The sequence below is a fragment of the Telopea speciosissima genome, chromosome 4 (genome assembly GCF_018873765.1).
Source record: "Telopea speciosissima isolate NSW1024214 ecotype Mountain lineage chromosome 4, Tspe_v1, whole genome shotgun sequence".
NCBI lineage: Eukaryota > Viridiplantae > Streptophyta > Magnoliopsida > Proteales > Proteaceae > Telopea > Telopea speciosissima.
This window is the reverse complement of record NC_057919.1, coordinates 62,434,823-62,459,316: the sequence shown is the minus strand read 5'-3', so window position 1 is coordinate 62,459,316 and position 24,494 is coordinate 62,434,823. Positions and strand designations below refer to the sequence as shown.

The 24,494-nt window shown below is 38.1% G+C and overlaps 2 protein-coding genes across 2 annotated transcripts; one reads left to right on the top strand and one right to left on the bottom strand.

The window, feature by feature from the left end:
- Positions 1-367: 367 nt before the first annotated feature.
- On the top strand, positions 368-6,631 carry LOC122659657. The gene is made up of 3 exons (XM_043854756.1): positions 368-539; positions 4,048-4,172; positions 6,146-6,631. The coding sequence occupies exons 1-3, from the start codon at positions 368-370 to the stop codon at positions 6,428-6,430; spliced, it is 582 nt and encodes a 193-aa protein (XP_043710691.1). The 3' UTR covers positions 6,431-6,631.
- A 3,100-nt stretch (positions 6,632-9,731) lies between these two features.
- Positions 9,732-23,652, bottom strand: LOC122659514 (homeobox protein LUMINIDEPENDENS-like). Its single transcript, XM_043854617.1, has 13 exons — positions 23,304-23,652; positions 22,384-22,411; positions 21,359-21,489; positions 20,555-20,895; positions 20,375-20,468; positions 20,191-20,284; positions 18,706-18,835; positions 18,580-18,631; positions 18,455-18,498; positions 18,245-18,330; positions 14,456-14,896; positions 11,377-11,951; positions 9,732-10,634 (listed from the first exon to the last, which is right to left on the bottom strand). Exons 1-13 carry the CDS (start codon positions 23,520-23,522, stop codon positions 9,732-9,734), a joined length of 3,138 nt encoding a protein of 1,045 aa, XP_043710552.1. The 5' UTR covers positions 23,523-23,652.
- Positions 23,653-24,494: the final 842 nt, after the last annotated feature.

Genomic DNA, 24,494 nt, shown 5'->3' with positions numbered 1-24,494 from the left:
TTGGCAAACGGCTTGAAAATTGCCACATGATCAATGTAGAAAAGAAACGTGGTTCGCAAATGAACCAGATACGTGGACGTCCTATTCTCAACTTTAACTTGTGTTGAGCACAGACTCAGAGCACCTGTGTTTTTGCTTTCGAAGCGCAAGTTGGTGCACGATCGGAGGACTTGCCCCTGCTTTCATCGGCTCTTCTTGCAAGCTTCATCACTTTTACTGATTACCAGTGGCTTCTCGTTCTCTTCTTCATATAAGAATCAATAATCCATAGACCTATAGAGCCGAAACCCTACCTAGTTCGTTCATTGAGGCTTCAGCAGCAGCAGCAAATGCAACTGTAATTCAAACCAATCACCGACGACATTTTATGGGGCAGGCCTTGCGCCGAGCGTCAGGGCGTGGCCGGAGTTGGAGCCCCGACGCAGCGCCCACATCGATTTCGCAGGTGAAGAAGAATGTCGAGCACCAGCGGCCACCGGCTGTTCTTATTGAGTCAACGGAGAGCGGCAATGATGGAGCCATTGGAGCTCCCGATTCAGGTCAGTGTACTCCCATTGCATTCTCACATTTACATGTATATCAGGACGTTAATCCAAATTCCAAAAGTACATTACATAATCATCGATAATCATCAATTTCTCCTCTTGAGGAATTGATGTTTGGGTCAGTTCGATCCATCTAGAACTCATTTGATGCTACAAGGCTCTACCGAGAGTCTTAGATGCCAATATGATCTGAGGTAAGTATAGACCTTTGAAACTCTAAAGCTTGATTTATTCATGCGCCTAACTGATTATGTTCCTCCTTGACTCTTCTCCTTCTCCGCAAGTTTATGTTGTACCTAAAGCCTAAGGGCATGTCTTCTCTGAATTTTATCTCGGATGTTGTGAAATTATCTCTTGCAAAATTTAAGACGCAAGAACTTGGTCCACTGAAGAATTCCTTTTTTATGTAAGATGAGTTCTTCCTTAGATTTTCTCATCAGACTCGATGATCCTCGCCGAATGTTTCATAGACATAGCTAGAGTTCTAGGCCCATTTCCAGCGGTCATTCAATGATACTTTCGGATTCCTTTCTCCCTATCATGTCCAACCTTTCACGCCGTTTTGTTTATGGAAAATACATGAAGTTCCTAACCTATCGGAAAACTGAGTGATAACGATTTTTTTCCCCCAAGTTCTTTAATTCTTCCTTAATTTTCAAGAAAACAGTGTAGTCTTTCATATCCTCCATAAATTTCCTTCTTTATTTGATACATGCTCCATTTCAATCTACCATCTCTGTGCTTCTATAGTTCCACAATGAATTTCTCTCAAGATATAGCATATAAGCTTGTGATGCTTTGATAATGAAAAATTGATTTTTTTTTTTTTTTTAATAAACTCTTAAAGAAATACTCACAAGGGATTCAAAACTTGAGGCATATCTATAATGCTGTATAAAAGAGAACAGCAGTGGAACCAAGTAGCAAACAGTTGCATGGATACATGCTTAGGGACTTTTTTATTTGGAAGGCGAAATCCATTGAATTTTTTTGAAGAACCATCTGCACAGAGCACTTCATATGGGAATCTACTCCAAATTGTGAAACTTTACAGTGGTCCGTCTTCCATTCCACTCAATTCAGGGCCTATCCGAACACAAGTCCTGTTATCCTTTCTGTTTACCCAATACATGTGCCTGTTTGCCATTCCCCATATCCATTTAGACGCAACAACTAAACAATTTAAACCCACAAGATCCCAAATGACCAAATACATGTTTTCTCTGATAGTGAAAGGTTGTTTCCTTCCACTGTAATGCTACTTCCCATAACCTCTTTAACCGTTTATTAATTAGCAATGCATCATAAATTTTGTGGTGGTACCCAGCTTTAAAATACACTTTAGGCAATCATCTAATACCGTCAACCACCTAAAATACCAAACGATCACTTAAAATCACGGGGACTAGTTGGAGCCTGGAGCCACCTGTAGCTGCAAACTCATAGGTGACAGTTTTACTACACTTCTCTTAAGTAGTGCGAATGGACTGGACCATCTCTATTGATTTACCCTAATCTTTTTGCCAATTTGTGTTTCCATCAATTTTCTGCTCAGTATTTATTTATGATCTGTGGCTTTGACTCTTGCCACTCATCCATCTTGGCATTTTCATTTCAACCATCTCATTGTGAGTATGCGTTGTTTCTTAATTACTTTATCTACTTCATAAAATCTGGGCTATTTTATGGCCATGTCATAATTTACTCTTCAATCTCTATGTTGATCACCCTGCTTTCCATTAGCATATCTTTGCTTAATGCTGCCTACTATAGTTCTGTGGGCTACGTCTGCTTCAAATACCCCCTTTTTTATGAATAGTTAGTGTATAATGAAAATGATTGCTCAGGAGTTTTTCTTTCTGATTAAATTAACTATCTATCCTTTCTTTGCTAGCATTAGTCTCAGATATACTGTTACTGTCCAGTCCAGCATGTTTGTCTATTACCTCCTATGGGCTTTTCAACCATCCTATGTCTCAACAAATAAGTGGCTGATTGGGAATATTTAATTTTTCTTAATTCTTGATCTCTCTTCTTTTCATCAACTTTTGGTTGATACTTTAAATTCAATAAGGGGAAAACTGTTTCTCATGGCCCCATTTAGGGAGGGTTTCCTAATGGTCCACCATATGAGCCTATGTGGACAGATTATCTGGAAATTCCGACCATTGGATAGAGAGGATTTGGTATGGATTAGACGTGTCAAATTTTCATACTCAAATTTAATCAAATTCCCTCCCATCTTTACCCATGCATCCCCATGTATGTCCATCCACGTGTATGTTACTCCGACCACTACTATGGACTGTTCCATTGTCCTGGATTTTTCAAAGCTCTAATTTGCCACTTGACAAGCTCCGTTTGGGCTGAAACTTGACATATGAATTGGGGACCTTGGGTGTCCACAAAATTTGGGTCCCATCTAATTTGCCACACAGCAATTTTTTGGGGCTGCTTAGGAAAGGCTTCCTGAATGGGCTGTGTAGAGAAACTGTCCCACTGAATATGTACTTTTGAAAATTAAATTCCACTTCCCACCTCCTTTGTCTCTCTCCCCCCCCCCCCTCCCCTCCCTTGCAGTCCCCAATATGGTTAGACCAACCTTTCTTCTATATCATTGGTATAGAAAAGGAACCTAGATTAGTTAGCCAAGTTAGTTTTTTCATAAATTTTTTTTTTACTCCTCTACAGGCCATGTAAAAGTTGTCTTGTCAGCTAAACCAAGAAAGGGAAATACCAGGAACGTTTAAACAAATAAACTGATTTTTTTTTTTTTTTTGGGGACGTTCTTTTATATTTAGCATTTCCTTTTTAGTATGGACCATCTAGACCATGATAAGAGTAGAAAATTCTTACCTTTTCCTTGTCTAACTCAACTCCATCTTAGGGATCACAAACGCCATGAAAATCAAACTTTGCTACCCAGCAAGAAGAAGATGCTCATACTCTCGTAAAGCATGAGAGAGAGTAATGATGTGGGCAATTCTCTAGAATGTGCATGTATCTCCCTTTGTTCCTTCTGCTAGCAAGTAGCAACTTTAGTTTGTATCTCCTTTTGCCCCTTCGTCCTAGCTTGGAACTGAGACAAACACAGGTAAGGGTGACATGCTAAATTAAACCTGGGACTGGTGTCTTGCACCCACTCATGTTTTATTTAATTGTTTGAACCAAATTTTGTGTTTGAAATCTTAACCGAAACCCTGCAAGTTGAAGTTCAAGTTCAAACTTTAAACCCAAATTTTATGAATCTTCTATACAATATTTTTTTTACTCACAGTTCAGGTCATATTATGCTAGGCACTTTTATGAAGTGTATAGGGCCGTTGCTTGTTTGCATTGTTCATCATTCTCAACTACTGAGCTTGAGATGAATGAGTCTTTCGAACATCCACCTTGATAATTGCTAGAATTTTGTGTATAAAAAGTTGATATTGATGTTATGCTTCAGAATCATAATTTTCACATTCTGTTATTGGTGTTATCCTTTCTTTCTTTATTCTAGTTGATGTCTCAAGGGTGAACACTGATAATGTCCTTGAAGAGCGAGATCCACAATATGACACCATGCTTAATCAGATGGTGGGTAGAATTAAATCAAAACCTGGAGGGAAACTTGAAATGGGTGAGGTGAGTTTATGAAAGACATTGACATTTTTTTTTTCAGTAATCCATCAAGATATGTTATTTAACTTGTTCTAGTTTTTATTTTTTTTTCCTTTCGGATGATGCAAAAACTTAATTTTAAGCTTTTCGCTTCATTTTCTTCCACTAATTTAATATGAATAGGAAGGTTTGTTACTGAACTGATGAATTTGATAAATTTACTAAGGTAGCATATGGTGGAATATTGGCTGCTGTAGTTAATAGAACTAGCCAACTAGGGCTATTCCATTCATGGGAATGTCGATAATTTGCCCCCTTGAGTTCATCTTATTAATTATTAGATGTAATAGTATTATTTGCTACTATTACCTGTTATCGTAGATAGTTGATCCTACAATCTTGTCAACAATTACTATTTTGCTGTTATTACCTGCATTTTATTTGATATAAATTTGTAACAACTGCTGTGGCTTTAAAGTGGATGATTAGCTTGTAGCCAATTCCAATTAGTTGGGATAAGGCTTAAGTGAAATGAGTTGTACAATGTATTTATTATTTAACATTGTATTATGGCCATGTGTTAAGCCGTAGCACTCTTGTTTCTTGGAATTTTTTTGCACATGGTACAACAGCACTATGCTATCATCTTGTTTCACTATTCTTTCCCCCATTGGAGTTATAGTGAATCAAAATCTAGCTCTGATACAGAGCCACTGATTAGTTGCTCTTCACATTGTGACTGTGAGGTTGCTAAAGAAAGGCCAGAAAACTGTTATGCGGAGGCTGGAGTAATTGTTGTATGCTGTTTCGTCAATTTGGGACCGTATATGTACCTTTTTTGCTGAAATATATCATGTTACATGAACTTATATAACTGATTTGTCTTTCAATTTGGATATTTCTCAGAAATGTTTTTTTTCCTGTTCTATTTAATATAAGTACTGATTGGTGGTGGTGGTGGTTTGGATTTGTTAGTTAAAATAATTGTGAAAGTTTTGTAGCTTTTGTCACTCTCCGCTGTGTTCTTCTTTCTTCTATTCCTGATCTCTCTTGGACTACATTTCTTCTCCTTTGACAAGATCTCAACTCCTATTTCATGTCATACTGGGATATTATTGTGTTCCTCTTTTATTTTGGCTCCTTTGCATTGTTTCTGTTTCTTCTTCTTGGTGTACAAACTATTCCTCGTTGTAAAGTCCCCATTTAGTTAGGAGCCCAAGAGCCTAGATGTACTCCCTTGTGTTTCTATATATGATGTATGAAAGGAAGAGTTTTGTTGTTACATTCAGAAGCCTTATCCACTTGGAGACATATGATGCTTTCAATCCTAAAGGGCGTACCCAGTGCACGAGGCTCCCACCACTGCGGGGTCTGGGGGGGTCATAATGTATGCAACCTTACCCCTGCTTTTGCAGAGAGGCTGTTTCCAGACTCGAACCCATGAGTCCGTGACCACTTGGTCACAATGGAGCAACCTTACCATTGCACCCAGGCCCGTCCTCTTGATGCTTTCAATCCTGCTAGGTATAATTCCTAAAACACTTACTAGTGTGATGTTGGTTCTATCCTCGTCTTGTCCATTTTATTTTATATTCTGATTTACACACTTTTCTCATCCTTTTGCTTTAGAGTGTAAATCCTGTTGGTACTCTCCAAATAAAAACCCTTACAGTTGGTTTACAGGTAAAACTAAACCCGCTAAAAGAAAAATTATCAGGTAAACTCAATTTGAAGAAAAAAAGGGGGGGTTTTCTTGAAAATTGTCCTGTGTAGTGTTTTTTACTAAAGATAAATGGAGGCCTATTTGCAATTCATACTTTCATCCAAATGGGCTCCATTATGAAATCTGTTTAACATTCAAGTACGCTGCCCGATGAACATGCTGGAGCATGCTTTTACTGGTAGTCATAATTGTCATTTAACTGCTTATTACCCTTCTGCATACTTTATTCAATGCTTTTGAGTGTTTGTTGGTTCATTCCAAACTTATGGTGCAGGCATTTGTTGTGGAGAGGTATAATCGTCCCTTGCCTAAGCAACGGGATACAAAGCCCCGATCAGGGAGGTATGAAGAAAACCCAGTTCCTCCTGAAACTTTGAATGTGGCCCAGTTGCGGCAAATCATCCTTCTGCATGAAGGCAAGGCTGATGTCCATGATGACCCTATGGGTATCCACCAGATTGCCGAGAAGTTCCGGGTTGACACAGTGCAGATTCAGAGGATCTTGCAATTCCTATCATTACCTCCAGAAAACAGTAGCAAAGAGAAAGACAGGCTCTGATGATAGGTGGCCTTCAGTTTCTCTGGCTCTTCTAACAATTCCGAGGATGAGAAGCTCTTGAAAGGAGGAGCAGAAGGACCAAATGAGTTAATCGTATGGATATCTAAAATACAGGATTTCTGTGCACATACTTGTTCATCATTTCGAATAACCCATTCATAAGAAATTCATTTATTCATTCTGTTTCAGCAGAGAATGAGAGAAATGGTTGATTTTCCTATCATTTGGAGGAAAAGATGAGGAATCATGTGTAGGTCTTCTTCATGTGTAGGAAATTTTGTATGAGGAATCTCTGAGGTTCTGAGCTTGTTCTGCACCGTGCTGTGATGTCTCTGATACAAAGCAGGAAACGGTTATTATATAATTATCAATAAATGATGTTCATTTGTCTGAAAGATAGCTTGAAAATGTAAGGACTGGGAAGGGGGAAATGAGTATGGTTTTGCACATGGTCACTGTTTCGCATTTTTATCATATTACAGTGATTCAACTTGTAATTTTTAGGATGTATTTCCACTAGGTTTTAAATATCAGAATCGGGAATTGAATCAGTCAAAATTGGCCTGAATCGGTCTGATCCAGCCGACTCCAAGCCATTTGGAGCATAGTTGGAAAATCTGGTTTTCTGACTCGACTCCTCTTTAAGAAAAACCTGATGACTCGGCCTTGTCAAACCCAATCAAAACGAGTCACGTTTTTTAATTTTTTAACACAATAAATATTTGTAAATTAGTTAAAAATCAGAAAAATACTGAATAAATATGAGAAAACCAGAAAAAAATCAAGGAATCACATATCAATACATTTTGAGTTTTTACCATTAAACACGAGAAGGGAGTTGAGGGTTTCTCATTGTTTTAGAATACAAATTTACTATTTTATTCAACTTGGTTCTAAGTGAACTAACTTCCTGAATTTTTGAAAAACGACTAAACTCGTAGAGCTTGACATGACTCGAACGATTTATGACCCAATCTCGTCATTTTTTACCTTGACCCAGTCTACTCGACTTTTGACTAGGTTTTTCAAAATTTTGACTCGATTTGGGCAACTCGCCCCAATTATCCAACTATGATTTGGAATCAAGAATCGGTCCGATCCAAGTCGGAAGATGAAAAAAATGACATTGAATTGGCCAATCCGATTCTGTTCAGACACTAAACGATTTGAAATTTCGACAGTTTTTCCCCCTTTAATCAACTCCATCAAAGATGTTTATCCCCAAGGCCCCAACCCCACAAAAAAAAATTTTCATTAGAGATTAATCATTACATTTTTTTGAACGGACCTTGGATTCCACCTATCCGCAAAATTTCTACCCCACAGAATCTACCGCAGGAAAGATCTTAGAGCTATACAAGAAAGCCTTCCTATGTGATTCCTAAAACCAATGCCACATAATTAGTGTTAAACTATAAGGGTTACAAAATGTAGATTGGGGAGCCTAAAATTCTAAGTCTCACATTTGGCCAATTTTCTTAGGAAAGTTTTTTGGCCTACCCAACTGAAGTGGTATATCTAGTCCACACACAAATATTGTCATGTAGCAATTCAGATGGGGCTGGAATTTCGTGGATGGATTCACCCTATGGTCCTTTGAATACATATCAAATTTTGCCTCTATCAAAACTTGACCAAATGCCAAAATAAAGCATTGGAAATTCTAGAATTACAGAGAGGTTGTGTGTCACACTACATGGACCAATCTAAATTTTTACTAACTATCCAATATTTGGAAGTGCCACATTATCCTTCCACAGTTCCATGCGACACAATTAGGTGTGCAATCTAGAGATGTTCCTTTATAAGTCAAGTCGACTATAAACTTTTATACATTTTTCTTTTAATTTTAGTTTATTTAGATCATTTCGTAGATTTTTTTTGTTTGTTTTTTTTGTTTTTGTTTACCAAACACTTTCACCAAAACTATATGTATGCTGTTCATGATGCATTGACTTGCAACCTACCACTCCCAAAAAAAAAACGAAAAAAAAAAGAAAGATGTATTGAATATGAGAAATTTACATTATAAGAGTAAAATCATGATTTTAGTAGGAAAAAAGCATTTTGCCACTTGGACAAATTATATGATTATACCAACGAGTGGATAGAGAAGACATTGTTTGAATCAGCCACACATCAAATTTCATAGCCGCCTACTACGCTGGAATGGGAAGGTTATGCTAATGGGAAGCACATGATCATTTTAATCAGTAGGGGACAGAGGAGAGACAATGTAAATTGTCAAAGGCTACTAAGGAAGAGAGAGACTCTGAGAGACTTTCCACTTTGAAAGTCAATCGTTGTCCCCTCCAATTTGCTGTCCCTTTTAATTCCCCCAATTCCTCACATGGGGGTGGAAATAATCACCTTACAAATCGTTATCCTCTCCTGTTACAGCACGGTGTTGTAACTCATCGTGTGACGCTACAGAGGCCATGTGGCACAACGGACCCCATATGGTGCACATGACCTCTACAGCCGCCGCACGATGCGTTACAACACCATGCTGTAACAGCAGAGGATAAAAATTGCCACCCTACCCCCTGCCCGAAAACCCTGTCCAAGGTGGGATCCATTCCCCCTATTAGAAGAATTGGAGGTGCCCGCGAATCGGAGGTGATAATTATTCTTCCACTCTGACATTGAAGGAACTTTTTTCCTTTCAACGAAGTACCTCTGTGTATTGGCATGCATCTCTATGTATGTATACTAGTAGTCTAGCAATTACCATGCATTCCAAGCTCTTGGATTTTTCATAGGTCTATTTTACCATTAGAAAAAAATCCTTTTTAGTTGAAAATTGATATTCGAACAAGGGATTTAAGGTTTACCTGTCCACAATATGTTGCCAATATTTGGGCTGCACTTGAAGCCCTTCCTAGGTGGGCCGTGCAAGAACCAAGAGTTTTTTGAGTATCTGTGGACCGTTATTACATTGTCCTATTGAAGAGAGTGTTTCCAAATCCATCTGACCAAAAGTTGCTCCCACATGTCCCCCTCACAATAGGTGAATTGAGTTTTTTAAAAAATCAAGGGGTGATCTGAATTTTGTTTGAAAACTAGGGAGTGACATGTAATTTATCCAAATAATAAAATAAGGTTAGAATATGCAATGAAGGGCAACCCTGTTTGACTGGTAAATCTTGAGTATCAACTAATCCCAATTTTGAATCTTAGGAATCTTTTTTAACCATCAACTGCCCGTTTGGATCTAAATTCTGACCTGTTTTAGTCTCTACACATCTCTATACTTGTCATTAGAGGATCCAAGCGGCAGTGAATAATAATTTACAGAGACTCAGTGCCTTCGTTCTCGTCTCATTCTCCCATGTCTATTTCGTTCCTGGTACCCAGAATTCCGTTGCCTTGACCGATCAGGTCTAGAATTCCAGCCATAAGCATTTCTGGGTTCGTGAAAGCTCCACCCAGATTGATACGATGGGGACCTCACTGGACTCCTCTCTGGACTCCACATCTCTAGCTCTGGCTCACCCACATACCCATTGCTGCGAGGGTGATATGAGTTGGGAGGAATAAGCCCTTGTGAAAATGCATTATAATTGTCATGGTTAGCTTGGAAATGGCGACTTGTTGCAGAAAACTGCCCAACATTCCCAGAAGCAGCCATGGAAGAATGCCTCCCAGAAGCAGCTGGATTTGCATTGGGAGGCCATCTGGTGTGTGGTGGCTGAAAGGGTCGAGGATTTGGTAACAGAGGCGGGTTTGGTCTTGGCGGATTCAGCAACAAAGCTGGCAAAGAATGCCTCTCCTTTGGTGGGTTCAAAACAATTGAAACAGTTGCAGGCTTCACATTCTGCATTTGCCCAAACTCTATTGAATCAGTATTCAGTGTGAACTGCTTCATAGGAGGCCTTTGTAAGAGAGGAGGAATGGTGGGAGATTGTTGGCTTAGAGATAAAGAGGGAGTTATTGAGAATAGTTGTTTCTCAGGAAACACAGAACCAGTAACCTGTTGAGATGAGAGTAGCTGCATTGCTGCTTGAAGTTGTTGGGGCACTGGACTAGCCATTGTTGGTATTTGCAGTGACGAAAAGGAAGTGCTTGGAATTTGGGTCTGCATGGAACCAGTATGAGGGAGCTTTCCCAAGGAAGGGATGGTGGAAGTCACAGGCACGTCACTGTAAGCTGCTGAATTAGCCTGTGAGAAACGATCACTACTAGCTTCAGATCTCCATCCACTCTGCAAAATTAAGAAAATTTCCATAAAAAACGGGAAAATACAACCAGGTTGAACAGTGAGGCTTAAAAAGGGGGAAAAAATAAAAATTTAACCATGACATCGTTAATCGGCCATAAATTTTAAACAGCTTCGTACAACACATACCACACTTGCAGGTGATTGACACCCAACTGAATCTAACCATTTTTGCCCCCCCCCCCCTTTTTCATTTCTTTTGAATAGCCAAGACACTGAGTCACAGCACAAGTTCATTGTTCATCCAGAAAAATTTATGTGGCAGCTTGGAAGATCTACCACGAGGAACCCTTTGGCTGCTAGGTTATATTTTAGGCTGTATTTGGTATACATTCTAGGAATAGATTCTGGGTCTAGAATGTAATCTGAACCAAGAAAATAGAGAAGAACCGGGTTTCAGAATACGTTCGCCAGAATCTATTCTGAGAATGTATACTAAACATAGCCTAATTTTGAGATGCAGGGCAGCATCCTAACGATGTATTGCATTCGATTGCAGAAATCCAAAAAAGCACCCTTTCAATCAGAGAGTCCCTACGAATCCAACGCCAAAATCTACTTTTAAAAGTCGGACATTTAACTTTCTGGAACAAGACAGCCAGGATCAGGGAATTCTCCAAACTAATGACTGATTGTGGATACAATCCCTTGCAGGTGTGGCACAGTACAGTGTAACCAATTTGGGATCTAACCAACAGAATACAAATGCAAGAATTAAATTACACACCATGATGTGATCTGATCCAGGAGTTGGTGATGGAAGAGATGTCACTTCCACCTTCTCTTCAGCCTTTCCACCCATCCCACTTAAAATCCCAGGTAAACCAATATCACTAGCCTTGATCATATCGAGAAGCCTCACTGTCTCTGCACTGGTTAAGTTACCACCTTGGCCACCAGTCAAGGCAAAAACCAGTTGTGGATTCTTCAGTAGCACAGCAAGCAACTCAAGATCCGGTTCAGGTGCACAACCATTACTGGTTGCAGCAGCCGGAGGGGGGCGACATTCCTTACTGGTTGCAGCTACAGCAGCTGCAGTAGTCTCCACGGATTTTCCGTTATAAGTAGGAGAAGCCAATGATTCTGTAACATTGACATCTGATGACTGTTCAGTCGGGATTTCCGGGGTCAAGGTGTCATCATAGTCAATCTCTAAGTCCCATGGTTCCTTGGGATTAGGTGGAATTTCCAGATTACTATGGTAAAAGGTTTCCTTGTCCCGTCTTATCCTCTCAAACTGAACTTCAACTTCTTTGCTCTTCTCTCCGGTGCCAATTCTCCAGAGACTGCTGATCCTCATCTCTGCAGAGAGTAGAGATAGAAAAGATTAAAATCCTAAGGGTATAATATGAATTTCTACTTTAGATAACAGACAATCAGAAAATATATAAAGAGAACAAAAATTAAACTAAGAAACAAGAGGGAAGCACCCAAATGGAAGGGAAAATCATAACTCCAACCATTAATATATTCAACTTTAGCAGATTTGATCTCACGCTACAGTCTCCCTTCATTTATTAGCTTTCAATAACGCATCCAAAAATCAAAAGGGTCTATAATAGAACATAGGTCAATAGATTGAGTCACATTCACATCCAACTAAAACAGAAGCAAAAACATGCACGTCCAACTCCACAAACTTGCACTGATGTTATCTTCTGCTTATTTCTTTTAATTGTTAGTTACCCAAGATATTAAACAAGATACTGCATAGGCAAGCAGATCACTGTCAGTACAAATGTGTAAATCCAGTTTTTTAAGCCATGTCTGCACCAAGTTATTCATATGATTTACTCGAGAGAATGATTTTCAATTGAGGGAAGGATCTAGCCTTGCAAGAAAATGGGTGCGTTTATCCATTTAATAGGTCATCCAACTGCTGTTCAGGAGCATCCCCAATTTATTCATCAGTTAAATGATTCAAGTAGTTAAGTTCCTTTTAATATTGCTGGACCTGCACTATTAACCAATGGTCATTCAATTCGAAATTTTATCAAGTTCAGCAAACAATGTAAACCCAATGTGGGAGAATCAGGTCATCTCCAGAGGACTTAGCAGTATCAATCAGATGCAATAAACATCCTTGTAATGGGTATTAGATTCTTAGAATGGACGGGACTGGTAATTAAACAGCGTCGCATAATTACTAGTAAGACAATCAATTACCCATTTATTCCCCCCCCCCCCCCCCGCCCCCCAAAAAAAAAAAACATAAATTCAATTGCCCATGTACTGAGCAAAGTACCCTTTACATGAATATTCTTCAACAGGATTATCCAGAAGCAAATTATTGTTCTATTTTCATCTGGTACAGTGATACCAAAAAACATTATTTGGCAATACCAACTATTTATCTTCTCAGAATCTATTTGAGTTCGAATAATCCAGCCTGCATTCAAATACCTGGTTTGCATAGGATCAGGTGGACCAAATCAGGAATCTTGGGGTTACAGTGCTCCCATCTTCCAATTTGATGTCCATGACCTAAAGGAATTGAGACCTCCACCAAAAACTGGAGCTAATATTTTAAGAAATATTGGGATTTATTCTTCTAAGGGAGTCCAAACAGACAGCTCACGTTTACTTTAATCTTTAAGTTATTAACTACTAAACATAAACTAATCGAGAGTTCCAATTCGCACTGTCCGAACTCCAAACACAGTTAATGAATAATTGCTTCATGGAGGGTTTTTCAATCTTTAATCTGATGATTATTACCACAAACCAGGTTACAGGGAAAAGTCATACTTCATCTACCATCCACCCTGTGAAGATCATTCATATGCTGTTCACATGAAAGGGGTTCGGCTTCCGTATTCAATCGTTGCCATCCAAAATATCTTGCATAGAAAACTGATCAGAAAGAGATAGTTAAGTAGGTTTGTTATCGACTTCAAGGGATGACCATAGTTTTCATCTGATGTGCAAAAGAGGATACAGGACCCAGTACAATTGAGACCACATATTGGATGTCACAATCAGTTGCTCCAGTTTTAACACATATGACCAGCATGATTGGCCATGCTACACCCAGGTACTCCTTAAAAAGTTCCTTACTTTTTTTTTTATCAGGAAAAAGTTAGTTACCTTAAAGGTACAAATTGGAGAGAAATCAAAAAATTAGCCCACTAAAGAAAATAAATGAAGTTTGTATATTAATCATTATTCAGAATTTTTTTTTTTTAAAGCGTCAACGGTGGCAGAATGGCCGTTTTGCCGAGCCACATGGCAGCCAAATTTGGTGTACAGGTAGACCCATAGTCCCCCACCCTAATAAATTTCAACCCAATTTAAATTAGACACGGAGAAAACTAAAGACAAAAAATGATCAAAGATAAGAGGCAAAAATATGAACCGCTGAAAATAAATAGGAAAAATCCACTACAAGTCAGATCATACAATTGAGTTTGACCACCAAATTTAATCTATAGCTAATCCAAGATATGCCCTTCCCGTCCATATGATCAGAAATTGCAACATGGCAAAAAAATTTATTGGGCCATTGTGTTAAGCCAAGCAAAACATCCATACTGAAACCTTCTTGCAGTAAATGGAAGTATCTGAATTATTTTTCACACCTTGATTCATTCTCAAGATTTTTACCAAATGGAGATATTTGTATAACAAAAGGAGAAGCGAACATATTTGAAGGCCCCCCTTAAAGGGTATGTCAGCAACTACCATTACAGTACTTGAAATTGCTTTTCTCCAGTACTGGAAACTTCCTAAAATAGATACCCACTCTATCCAGCAGTTAAAATAATTTGACAATAAAAAGAAACAACCCAGATAATGAACAAATGTACCTGGAGGTATCTTCCACGAGATTTGGTCCCTCCTAAACTTCTCCTGCGAGAATTTCTGGTGATTCAAGCTTTCCTTTGATTTAATTGGATCTTCTAATTTGCTGGAAGAAGTTGTTGAGGCAAGCGCAGCAGAATTAGTATCTTCCTCAATTTTTGGTCTATGATGAGGTGTTTTAGACGCTGAAAGCAAATTGCCTCTCTGAGAAGCATATGGTTTCATTGAATCTTCGCTCTTCTGTCTCTGGCCATCATTAGAAGATGAACCAATCTCGCCATACTTGCTCTGCATGAATAGAGCACGCCTTTTGGCTTTCTGTATATCATCGGCTGACATTGGACGACTTTGGTTGACAGACACTGCCCTCGCAACCTGCAGGCTTCTGCTGCTTGTTTTCTGTCCTGGCTGTTCGACTAATACAACTTTTCTGCGTTCTTTCGTTTCTGAAACTAGCTAAGGAATTTCAATTTAACACCAAACTTTTTATAGAAATTGAAGATTGCCATACGACCTAAGCATGAAAGGTTCTTCTAAAACTGGTGCGTTAATTTGTTTGGACACATGTTGATCTCTAACATCCCACCAGATTCTGCTGTGACATTACTGGATTCTCATTATTTCTGTTTATGTTTTCGAATAAGAATTATGTTTACCCCACTTTCCTTCCATCATTCTCATTTTGCTAAGGAGTTCAAATGCAACTCTGTTTCACATGAAGAGTCAGACACTATCAATAGTTTGTCCAGTAGCCCCTTTGGTATAATAGGAATTATTCTGTAATAATGCATCCCTTTTCTGCTTTTGTTTAAAGCAATGAACGAATCTTCATATTGTAGTTGTCTTACCCAAAGGATCATCGGAAAGATACAGTTGTTTTTCCTTCAGAGAAACAAACTGCGATGCTTGGAGGCATGGAATAATAATAAAAGGTGGTGAGAAAGTGATGTTACAAGTCAAGAAAAGAAAAAAAAAAAGGGTGTAACCAGTGCACGAGGCTCCAGCCACTGTAGCACCTGGAAAAGGACATAATGTATACAGTCTTAACCCCAACTTCACGGGAGGTTGTTATCAGAGACTCGAACCCGTGACCACTTGGTATATAAATAAATATTCTGCAGCAACCCTAATCTAATATCACAGCACCCAAGGTGCATTTAACATCAATCTGCCGAAGTTGACAGCCATGAAATAGTATCCCCTTCCATCAGCTTAAACTACACCACTGAAACTGAAGGCAGAACATTGTTGTTGGGTAATTGTTGTTACAGGCCCCACCCCCTTATTTTTTGAGGCATCCAAAGCATATGCAGCCAAGGGCTCTTATTACCACATTCATGCACTGTTCTTATTATACCACTTGATATAATCCTCCGTTTAGTGATGTGAACCCTTGTATTAAGTGTTAGATCATACAGATACAGAACTTTTACTAAACAAAGAAAGGAAACTTCCATAGTTCCATCACAATGTTACCAATAAAGTGTAAGAATGTTGTCCTCTGTAATCTCAAATGACTTACAATTGCATAGCTTGAATTCAAATTTTTCACTGGTCTGGAAAGTAAAATCACCCCAAGACCTTAGTAGTGATATTACAAAGTTTTAGAAGTATCACGCTATATGTTTTGTCGCAATCCCACGGGAGTTTAGAGAATTTCAGCTTTATCAACCTTCGGAGAAATAAAAGTCATGAATTTAACCAAAGAATCAATTTTAACTTGTGTAGGCTGCCTAAACCCAATCATATAAATTTTAACTGTTCAATCTATTTAGTTTTGTTATACTGTGAATGTTCAACTTCAATGGGTAATTACACCAGTAGACAGACAGAAGCAATGCAATATCCCTGGAATTAGATGTTTGGAGATTAAGGTGCTTTGCATAGTTGTCAACCTAGGAAACACCTAGGCATCCAGGCTCATTTTTTTGGATGGGCACCTTCGTTACCTAGGTGACACCTAGGCTCCTTGTTGGTGTCACCTTCGCTGTTCGCCTAGACGCCGTGACAACTATGATGCTTTGCCAATCCAGATATAGAAGAAATACTCCTATTATAGGGCTTGCAGATGTCTCAGTTCCAAAGTGAATGATATGCAGTCTTTGGTCTTCAGTGAAATGACATGAATTCCTTTAAGCAGAAGTAAGCTCTAATCACTCTACCTTGACACCCGAGGGGAGACATCTCAACTCAATAGGTAAAGTGCCCTATTGGCCATGGGTCAGGAACAGTAATAAGGCTCTAGTTCAACTAGTCATGGCTATTGTTTCTGAAGATGAGAAGAGCTTCAATGTTATGTGAAATTTATGAAAACCCGATTCTTTAAGGTCGGTAATATTAGAAGGCTCACCAACAATTTAGAACAAATTTGATGCAGATTCGTGGTTGAACCGACTTGACCAGTCTGGCCATCCAGGCCAAGATAAACCAGGTCCCAACCTTGTTTTGATTCAATAGGATATTAGTTTATTTTATTTATTATGAATTTATTCCCTTTATCTTGTTTATCTTGTTGGATTACTTTATTAGGAGTACAATTTGTAACAGGATTCCTCCCGGGCAAACACACAAGCAGGAACCTCCACTTTTCATCAAAAAATTTCGACATTATGGATTATAAAAAATTGAGATTATCTGGTCACAAATAAAGAAATCATTTTGTTTCAGTATGGAATGTTTGCTTAATTGAGTTAAATTGGTTTACTTAGTTACCTTTAGTTGAGTTAATTTCTATTTTTGGTCTTTAATTTCTTATTTATATGCAAGTCAATTGAGATTTACAGATTTGATAATGGAATGAAATTGGGTTTTGTTTGAATACCTGCATAGCACTTGCTTGATCCCATCTCTGATAAGTCCTACCCATTCTTATTCTTCTTCCTTCTTTTATTTTCTATATTGTTTTCTGTTGCTGACAGTACCATTGGATAAGGGAAAAGATCGTAGATCTCAGTTAAACCTTCATGGTTTGGACTGAGGTTTGGGGGTTTGTTTCCTCACCTTTAGGTGACCCTACCCTCTGGGTCTCAGACCCAAAAGCCTTTGTGTGCATTCCTTCCTCCTTAGTTGATGGTTCACTGGTTTGTTTGTCGCTTTCACAGAATTAGAGTGGTAACAACACACCTCTGGAACCAGGTTTGGGTGTTCCACCTCCTTGCTGGTCGGGATGTTAAAGATACACCCCCCAACCCCTTTACGATTTAACATCCTCTTAATTAATTGACTCAATGGCCCTCCCCTTCTTTCTTTCTCTAGCTTTATCCTAGTTTTATTTTTTCCCAAAATTACCCTCCCCACTTGCGTACATGCAGAATTTGTTCCTCTTGTTAAGCTTTGAACTTCATTAATTTACACGATTACCATCCATTTATTATTTGAGTTTTTTAGAACTTGAATGGGTCATAAACGATCCAAACCGGATTTTTGAAACAATGGATTGCATTAGCATCCACACGCTCTGTGGTGGTTTTTGATGTGTTGTTTATGTATGTCCTAAGAAATGCTACTAACAAGGCTGATTTGTTGGTTGGCTTCCAGCACGAACCATTGTTCAGCCAATCAGTGCTACTTCTGCATTATAATCTAATTCTCCTCTAAACAGGGCAGCACTGCAATTTTGGCTTTGTTTGTTTCCAGGTAAAAACTATGTAGAAGGAAAAATATCAAGTAAAGTCAGAATAAAATAATAGGATTTTACTTGAAATTTTCCTTTTTACATGCGTTTTTTTTACAAGGAAACAAACATAACCTTTTTGTTAAAATGGAAAGGAGGGAACCAAAAGTACTGAGGATACGTGAAGGCACACTTCGATTGTATCTTCTGTTTGAATCATCAGCAGATGCAGGGAGCAGTTTCAGTGTCCGGGAAGGATCCAATTTCCTGAACAAAAAATTAAAGTTAAATCCCTCAGACAATTATTAAAATAATAATCTAAACAGAATTCCAACAAGAACTCGATCTGAGTGGCAATGAGCCAATGAGCAACAATTAATAAGGTTGTTACCTAGAATTTTCTGAACCATCCAAAGTGAGAGCAAGGATCTCCTCCTGCAAAACACAATAAGAAAATAAACTTCAGAACATTAAATGGTTTCCTAAAGGAACTATTTGATTGCCATAAAGCCTTACAGGAATATCAACTTTTGACTGCCAAGCCTCATCACTGAGAATTTCACCCATCCTGCACATAACATAGGGATGATTATAAAAATTGATGGGAGAAGACAACTAAAATATAAAGGATTGAAAACATGCCTCTGCTTCTGAATTATCTCCTTCTGTGCAGCATTGGGGGATTTCATACAAGTGGGTCTCTTCAAAACTTGACTTCTCACAAATATTTTGCTCCACCTTGTTAACAGAACTTTTGCCCTGTTTGATATGTCTGATCTTCAAATCAGATAAATGAGTTTCACAAGGTCAAGGGTAGAATTTGGAAAAGTGCATGGGAAGAGTTTAATGTAACTAGCTCATAAAGGAATTTTCTTCCAGATGTAAAGTGGGAAGTCTAAAAAATGATTAAACTGATATTCTCCGAAGTCTCAATCATCTTGGTTACATCCACAAGACGATTCTTTATTGACCCATGACACTTAGGCCATTCCGTTTTCTTCCCCTCATGAGGATCCTAACTTTATCAGCCAAACAAGGTTTCAATAGGTGTGTATGTCTATCCTAAAAAGAAAAAGGCATATGCTTCCTTTTTTTCATAATTTTCTCTGTACTTTTTCACAAACCAAGAAAAATAACATAAAACCACATTCTTTATGTTAAAGTTTCACAAACAACTAAAGGTTGCTCAACTGAAGTGTTGTACTTTGCTAGCATAGCTGTCATGGCACCAAGGCAAGTCAAGGGGATGGCCAGCCCTACGGCAAGCACCATATTTTATAGGCCTCATATTCCAGGTATGTGGCTTCTCATAAAGGTAAATACGCTTACGATGTTGGTTTATTAAGGTCAAAAGATGCACATAACTTGGTAAGTATAGTATTATAAAAAGTTAAAAAGGGTAGAATTGAGAAATGCTTTAGATTTATAATGAATGGAGGGCCCAAGACTGGGTCTTTACATCTAGGCACCTTGACACAAGGCAATTAGTCGTGTTGGTTGATAAAAGGCTCGCCTTGTTGCCTAGGCAGAAGCTAGGCGTCACCTTGACAACTATTTAGATTGTTTAGAAAACAAAAATGCATGCGGTTTAATTCACCAGTGATAGTTGACATTTTCCAGAGTATAAATAAAACTGCAGGGTCTGGGGAGGGTCATAATGAAAGGAGCCTTACCCCTGTTTCGCAAAGAGGCTGTTTCCAGACTCGAACCCATGACCACTTGGTCACAATGGAGCAACCTTACCATTGCACCAAGACCCGCCCTCTTTCCAGAGTATAAATAAATAATAGAAAATTGAAGATTGACATTTATGAATATGTTAGATACTAAAAAATCATTCTTTTAATATTTTTAAAATGCTAAAAAAGTATAAGCATAGAGTTGCACCAACAGATTAAAACAAATAGTAATTCCAACCCAAATACCCAAACAGCTTTTTGCTTTTTGAAAACATTAAGCTATATGAATAATAAAGCCCAGGCAATCTAGATCACGTAAAAATGAAATTTTAGATAGATCTATTGCCGCCTCAAGAAAAAAGACAAGCACAAAGAGATGAATATATATATATATATATATATATATAGAGAGAGAGAGAGAGAGGATAAAATTGCAACATAGCCACACCTGATGACCTATAAAAGCGCAATCTGTTAACAGTTTGCAAAATGGCAGACATGTGAATAGGCAAAGCTTTATGTAATGGCAGGTGACAAAGAACCTACAAAATAACCATTGTAATATGGTATAAGGATACATTAGATGAAAATTATTGAACTGATAACCTAACAGAATAAATATAGATATACACCTTAAATATGACAACGAGAACAGTTGTCTGTTCCTCCAAAGCTGCTTGGCTCAACCATGTTGTTAAAATTGTCAGACCATCTTTAGTTAAAAACCTGGAAATAGAAAATGACTAGGTTACACTGTGAACAGCAATAGCTTATCATGCCCCCCAAGTCATGGAAAGTTCAATAGTGAGTACCAATATAAAACTGAAGAATTTTGTATCTGCAGGATCCACTCCATCAGCTTCACCTGCCCGGAGAATGTTTCCTCTTTCCTCATCAAATTGAAAATATTCTCAAGGAAATTTTTATCAGAGTTGTCTATGTCAGGTAGAGCTTCCTCCTGCACATTGCAGGAGGGGATTCCTTCAACTGTCTTAGAGTCCACAGAATTCAAAGGAACTTGGTCAATAGGCATGGCCGGATCAGAGCCAGTTAAGCAGCCATCCTGGGATGCCTTAGACTTAACCACCTTTTCCTTTGACAATCGGACAAGCTTTCTCACTCTTGAACGCTGACCAGCAAAGAATTCTCGAACCTGCATGTTAAAGTAATATAACTTTAACTAATTAAAAAATCCAGCATTAACCAATCTAATATCCCAAAAAAATGCTTCAAATAAGTAATATTCTTATTTTAAACTTGCAAACTCTTTCAAAATAATTTCCTAGTTGAAAAGGTGTTTCAAACTCAAAGACAGTCATGTCATATCTTTCAAGGCACACTGAGCAAGATAAGAACAAGAGATCAAATAACTCATACAGACGGTGAAGTCAACGACAACTTCATGGACAAAAATTGAAATAAGAGAGACACTCATATGGTGTTCATAAAGCTAATAAGGTCAGATACTTGAGCTAGATTAAATAGAAAGAACATCACTTTATATTGAAGGCCAACTCCAAAGCCACAAAAGATTGTTTTGTGAGACAATTGCCATAGGGCAAGGGAGGAAAAGGTTGGAGTTCCATGCATTAGATTCAACGTGAGAAGGTCACAACCTGTGTAACAGTAACACCACAAAGAGCGCTGATCTCACGAGATTCCTTCTTGCTAATCGTATCTTTAATAGAAAAGACTGCTTGCATATACTTTACAGCCTTAGGGTTTAGCAAATCTCTTGGTCTTTTCCCTACAAAGAAAGTAATATTATCATTAAATGGCGACTCCAATAAATTGATTACAAAATTCACATTAATATGATACTAGTGAGTTGAATAAGGAAATAGAGAAGTAAAAAGACAGCACAAAAGTTACGACGACAGTTTCCAGCATATAATTGGAAAGCAAAGATATTTCAACAATTACCCTCCCAAAAAAAGGGACATTTCAGTAGTTTTGCATAACATTTCTTAAAATAACCACAAGCCTAAGACAAACAATCAATCATTTTCATAATTCTTAATATCATGAGCTCTCTCTCTCTCTCTCTCCGATAGAGCCATCGCTCTGTCAACTTATAAGCGCCATGCTTTCTCACCCCTTCAAACCAAGTTAGTATCAGGCATCCTCTTTCTCTTTTAATACCTTCAACTTGCACCATACAACAGTTTCAGATGCTCAGGATGCCATCGCTCTGTCAACTTATAAGCGTCATGCTTTCTCACCCCTTCAAACCAAGTTAGTATCAGGCATCCTCTTTCTCTTTTAATACCCTCAACTTGCACCATACAACAGTTTCAGATGCTCAGGATGGCTAAAATTTGTGCAGAGGTGATTAAACAAGATATATCCTATGATCAGAACACTACTGTAACAAACCAAATAAACCTCAAACAGTATCATCATTGCATAGCCAATTAAAGCACCAGAGTCAATCCCCAAACAATAATTAACTTCTCTAATTGACATTGAATCAATAAGAACTAGAACAAATTATACACTCCAGTCAGCACACAGTACAACTACAGAAACTTGAAGTCAATTTAATTGCAACGACACCAAGAGATATGAGAAATCAAAAGATCAAACCATTAAGATTACATGCATTATCATGAACAAGAATCAGATAATCTCCATTACTCACCAATTTTAATTGACAGTGCACCAGCCGCCTGCACAATGAACAAAAAATAAAAAATGGAAGAATGAATTAATGAGCTTCCAATATGGAAAAAAAAAACAAATTATATATAAAAGAATATAAGTACCTAAAGATATTAAAGGAACCTTTAATATATGTTTCCAATTTATCTCAGCTGTACAGTCTTTACAATTCCTTCTTCTTCATTGAACTCTTCCACTAGATTAGATCTTAAACCCTAATTTCACGTTAGGGCAACCCCAGAGGGGGGTGAATTGGCAAATTTGCTAAGGAGAGTTGGCATTAGGGTTTTCTAGAGCATGTAAGTATTAATGATTAAGTTTCAACTTTAACAAAAGAGAAGATCGGTGCATTAGTAATATTAGCGTTTACATCTGCATACTCAAGGTACTCAAATTGGAGAAAATTAGGGTTTGTTGAAAACTTAAATTCACTCGTTCCACAACAAACTTCTTGAATATTAATATCTTGAGAAGGAAAGATTTCCCTTAAAAAGCCCCAGCATCTCTTTCCTCATCCTCACAAAACAGAAGCTGGAGGAAAGGATTACCCGTGAAGATCTTATTTTCTGTCAGAAAACATTCTTCCGGGAAACAATTTCACAATTTCGTATTCTTCCGGCACACATTACATTTTTTGGAGTTCAACTCCAATATATGGTGTCGCCTGCTCTATAATCTCAATGTCAACACTAACAGCTTTACAAGAAATACTTCAATCCAGGTCAAAACCAGACTACCTAAAGAGCGGTTACAAATCTGAAGCTTACAGGCAACGCTTATCTTACAAATTCAAGTCGTGGGAACACATACATGGTAATTGAAGTACAACCTGAGGTTTCACTACTGATGCTTTTTTTTCCTTTTTCTAAAGACACATACAAAAGAAAAGGAAAGACGTACCATTTCTTGAGCCAAAGGATTTACACCAGTGAGTTTGCATTGCGTTACAACAATCTTTTGAAGCTGATCGACCTGGCTGTGAAAGAGCTCTTTCTGAGATTCTAAAAACTTCTGAAAGGACTCCACAGAATTCCCGACATCTATTTCCATGAAAGCATCCTTCGAATTCTCCTTTGAAACCTCCATCATCGACCCGAATTGTACGCTTTTCTTCGTCATATACCACAGATCGACAAAAACGATATAAAATTTCAAGCATTAGGGCTCGAAGAGAGGGATTTTTAAACTGAATGAAAACTTCAAAGCCACCGTTCGAGAAGACGCTTTTGATTACGCTTAGGGTTTGCTAACTCCGACTACCTAACAGAAAGGAGAGAGGAAGGGCCAAAGGGTGCCGCTAATGCGCTCAATCCATCCCACGGGAAGAAAGCTCTGCACGAGGTAATGATAACTTATTATATATTGGCATCGATTTTAAATACCCTTACTTCACAGTTCCCACGGCAGATTGTGCAGTTGTGCCTTGTGGCGGTCGGAACTCGGAACCAGTATTACGGTACACATCTGCAACCGGTAGGAATCGCTACGGAACCACTTTGCGATTCGATGGACTGCAGTTTTGTGACATGGCATGGCAGGTGGGCATATCTGAATCGTTCAATCGGAAGCGGGTAACGTGGATTAATCACGTGTAATATTGTGGGGTAATCCAAATGGTCCACAATAATTATTATTATTTTTCGTTAAGCCCCAGGCCGGGCCAGCCAACGATGGGCTACAAAGAGACCCATAAGGGGCCAGCAAGGGGTCTACTGGGCCACACTTATTACTATACTAGTATATTGTTACTACTATTTTAAGAAAGATGGGGTAAAAGGATCGAAACTCTCTATTTTCCCAGGTTTACACTAGACCCAATTAACTTTAGCTTTGTATTTTTCAATAGAGGTATGAATTACATAAAATTCTTATTTTTTATCCTTCTTTTTATGTTAAAAAATAAATTTATTAAAACTAGGAATAAGAGATTGATAATATTGTTTAGAATATTCGCATGCATATATGACTAGTTCTAGCTAAGTTGGTTAATTAATGAGCTATCATATTTTGTTGTCCATCCACCATCTTAGTATAGTCTGAGATTAAATTGTTTAAAAAAGGCTGAATATAGTTGGAAAATCAGGTTTTTTA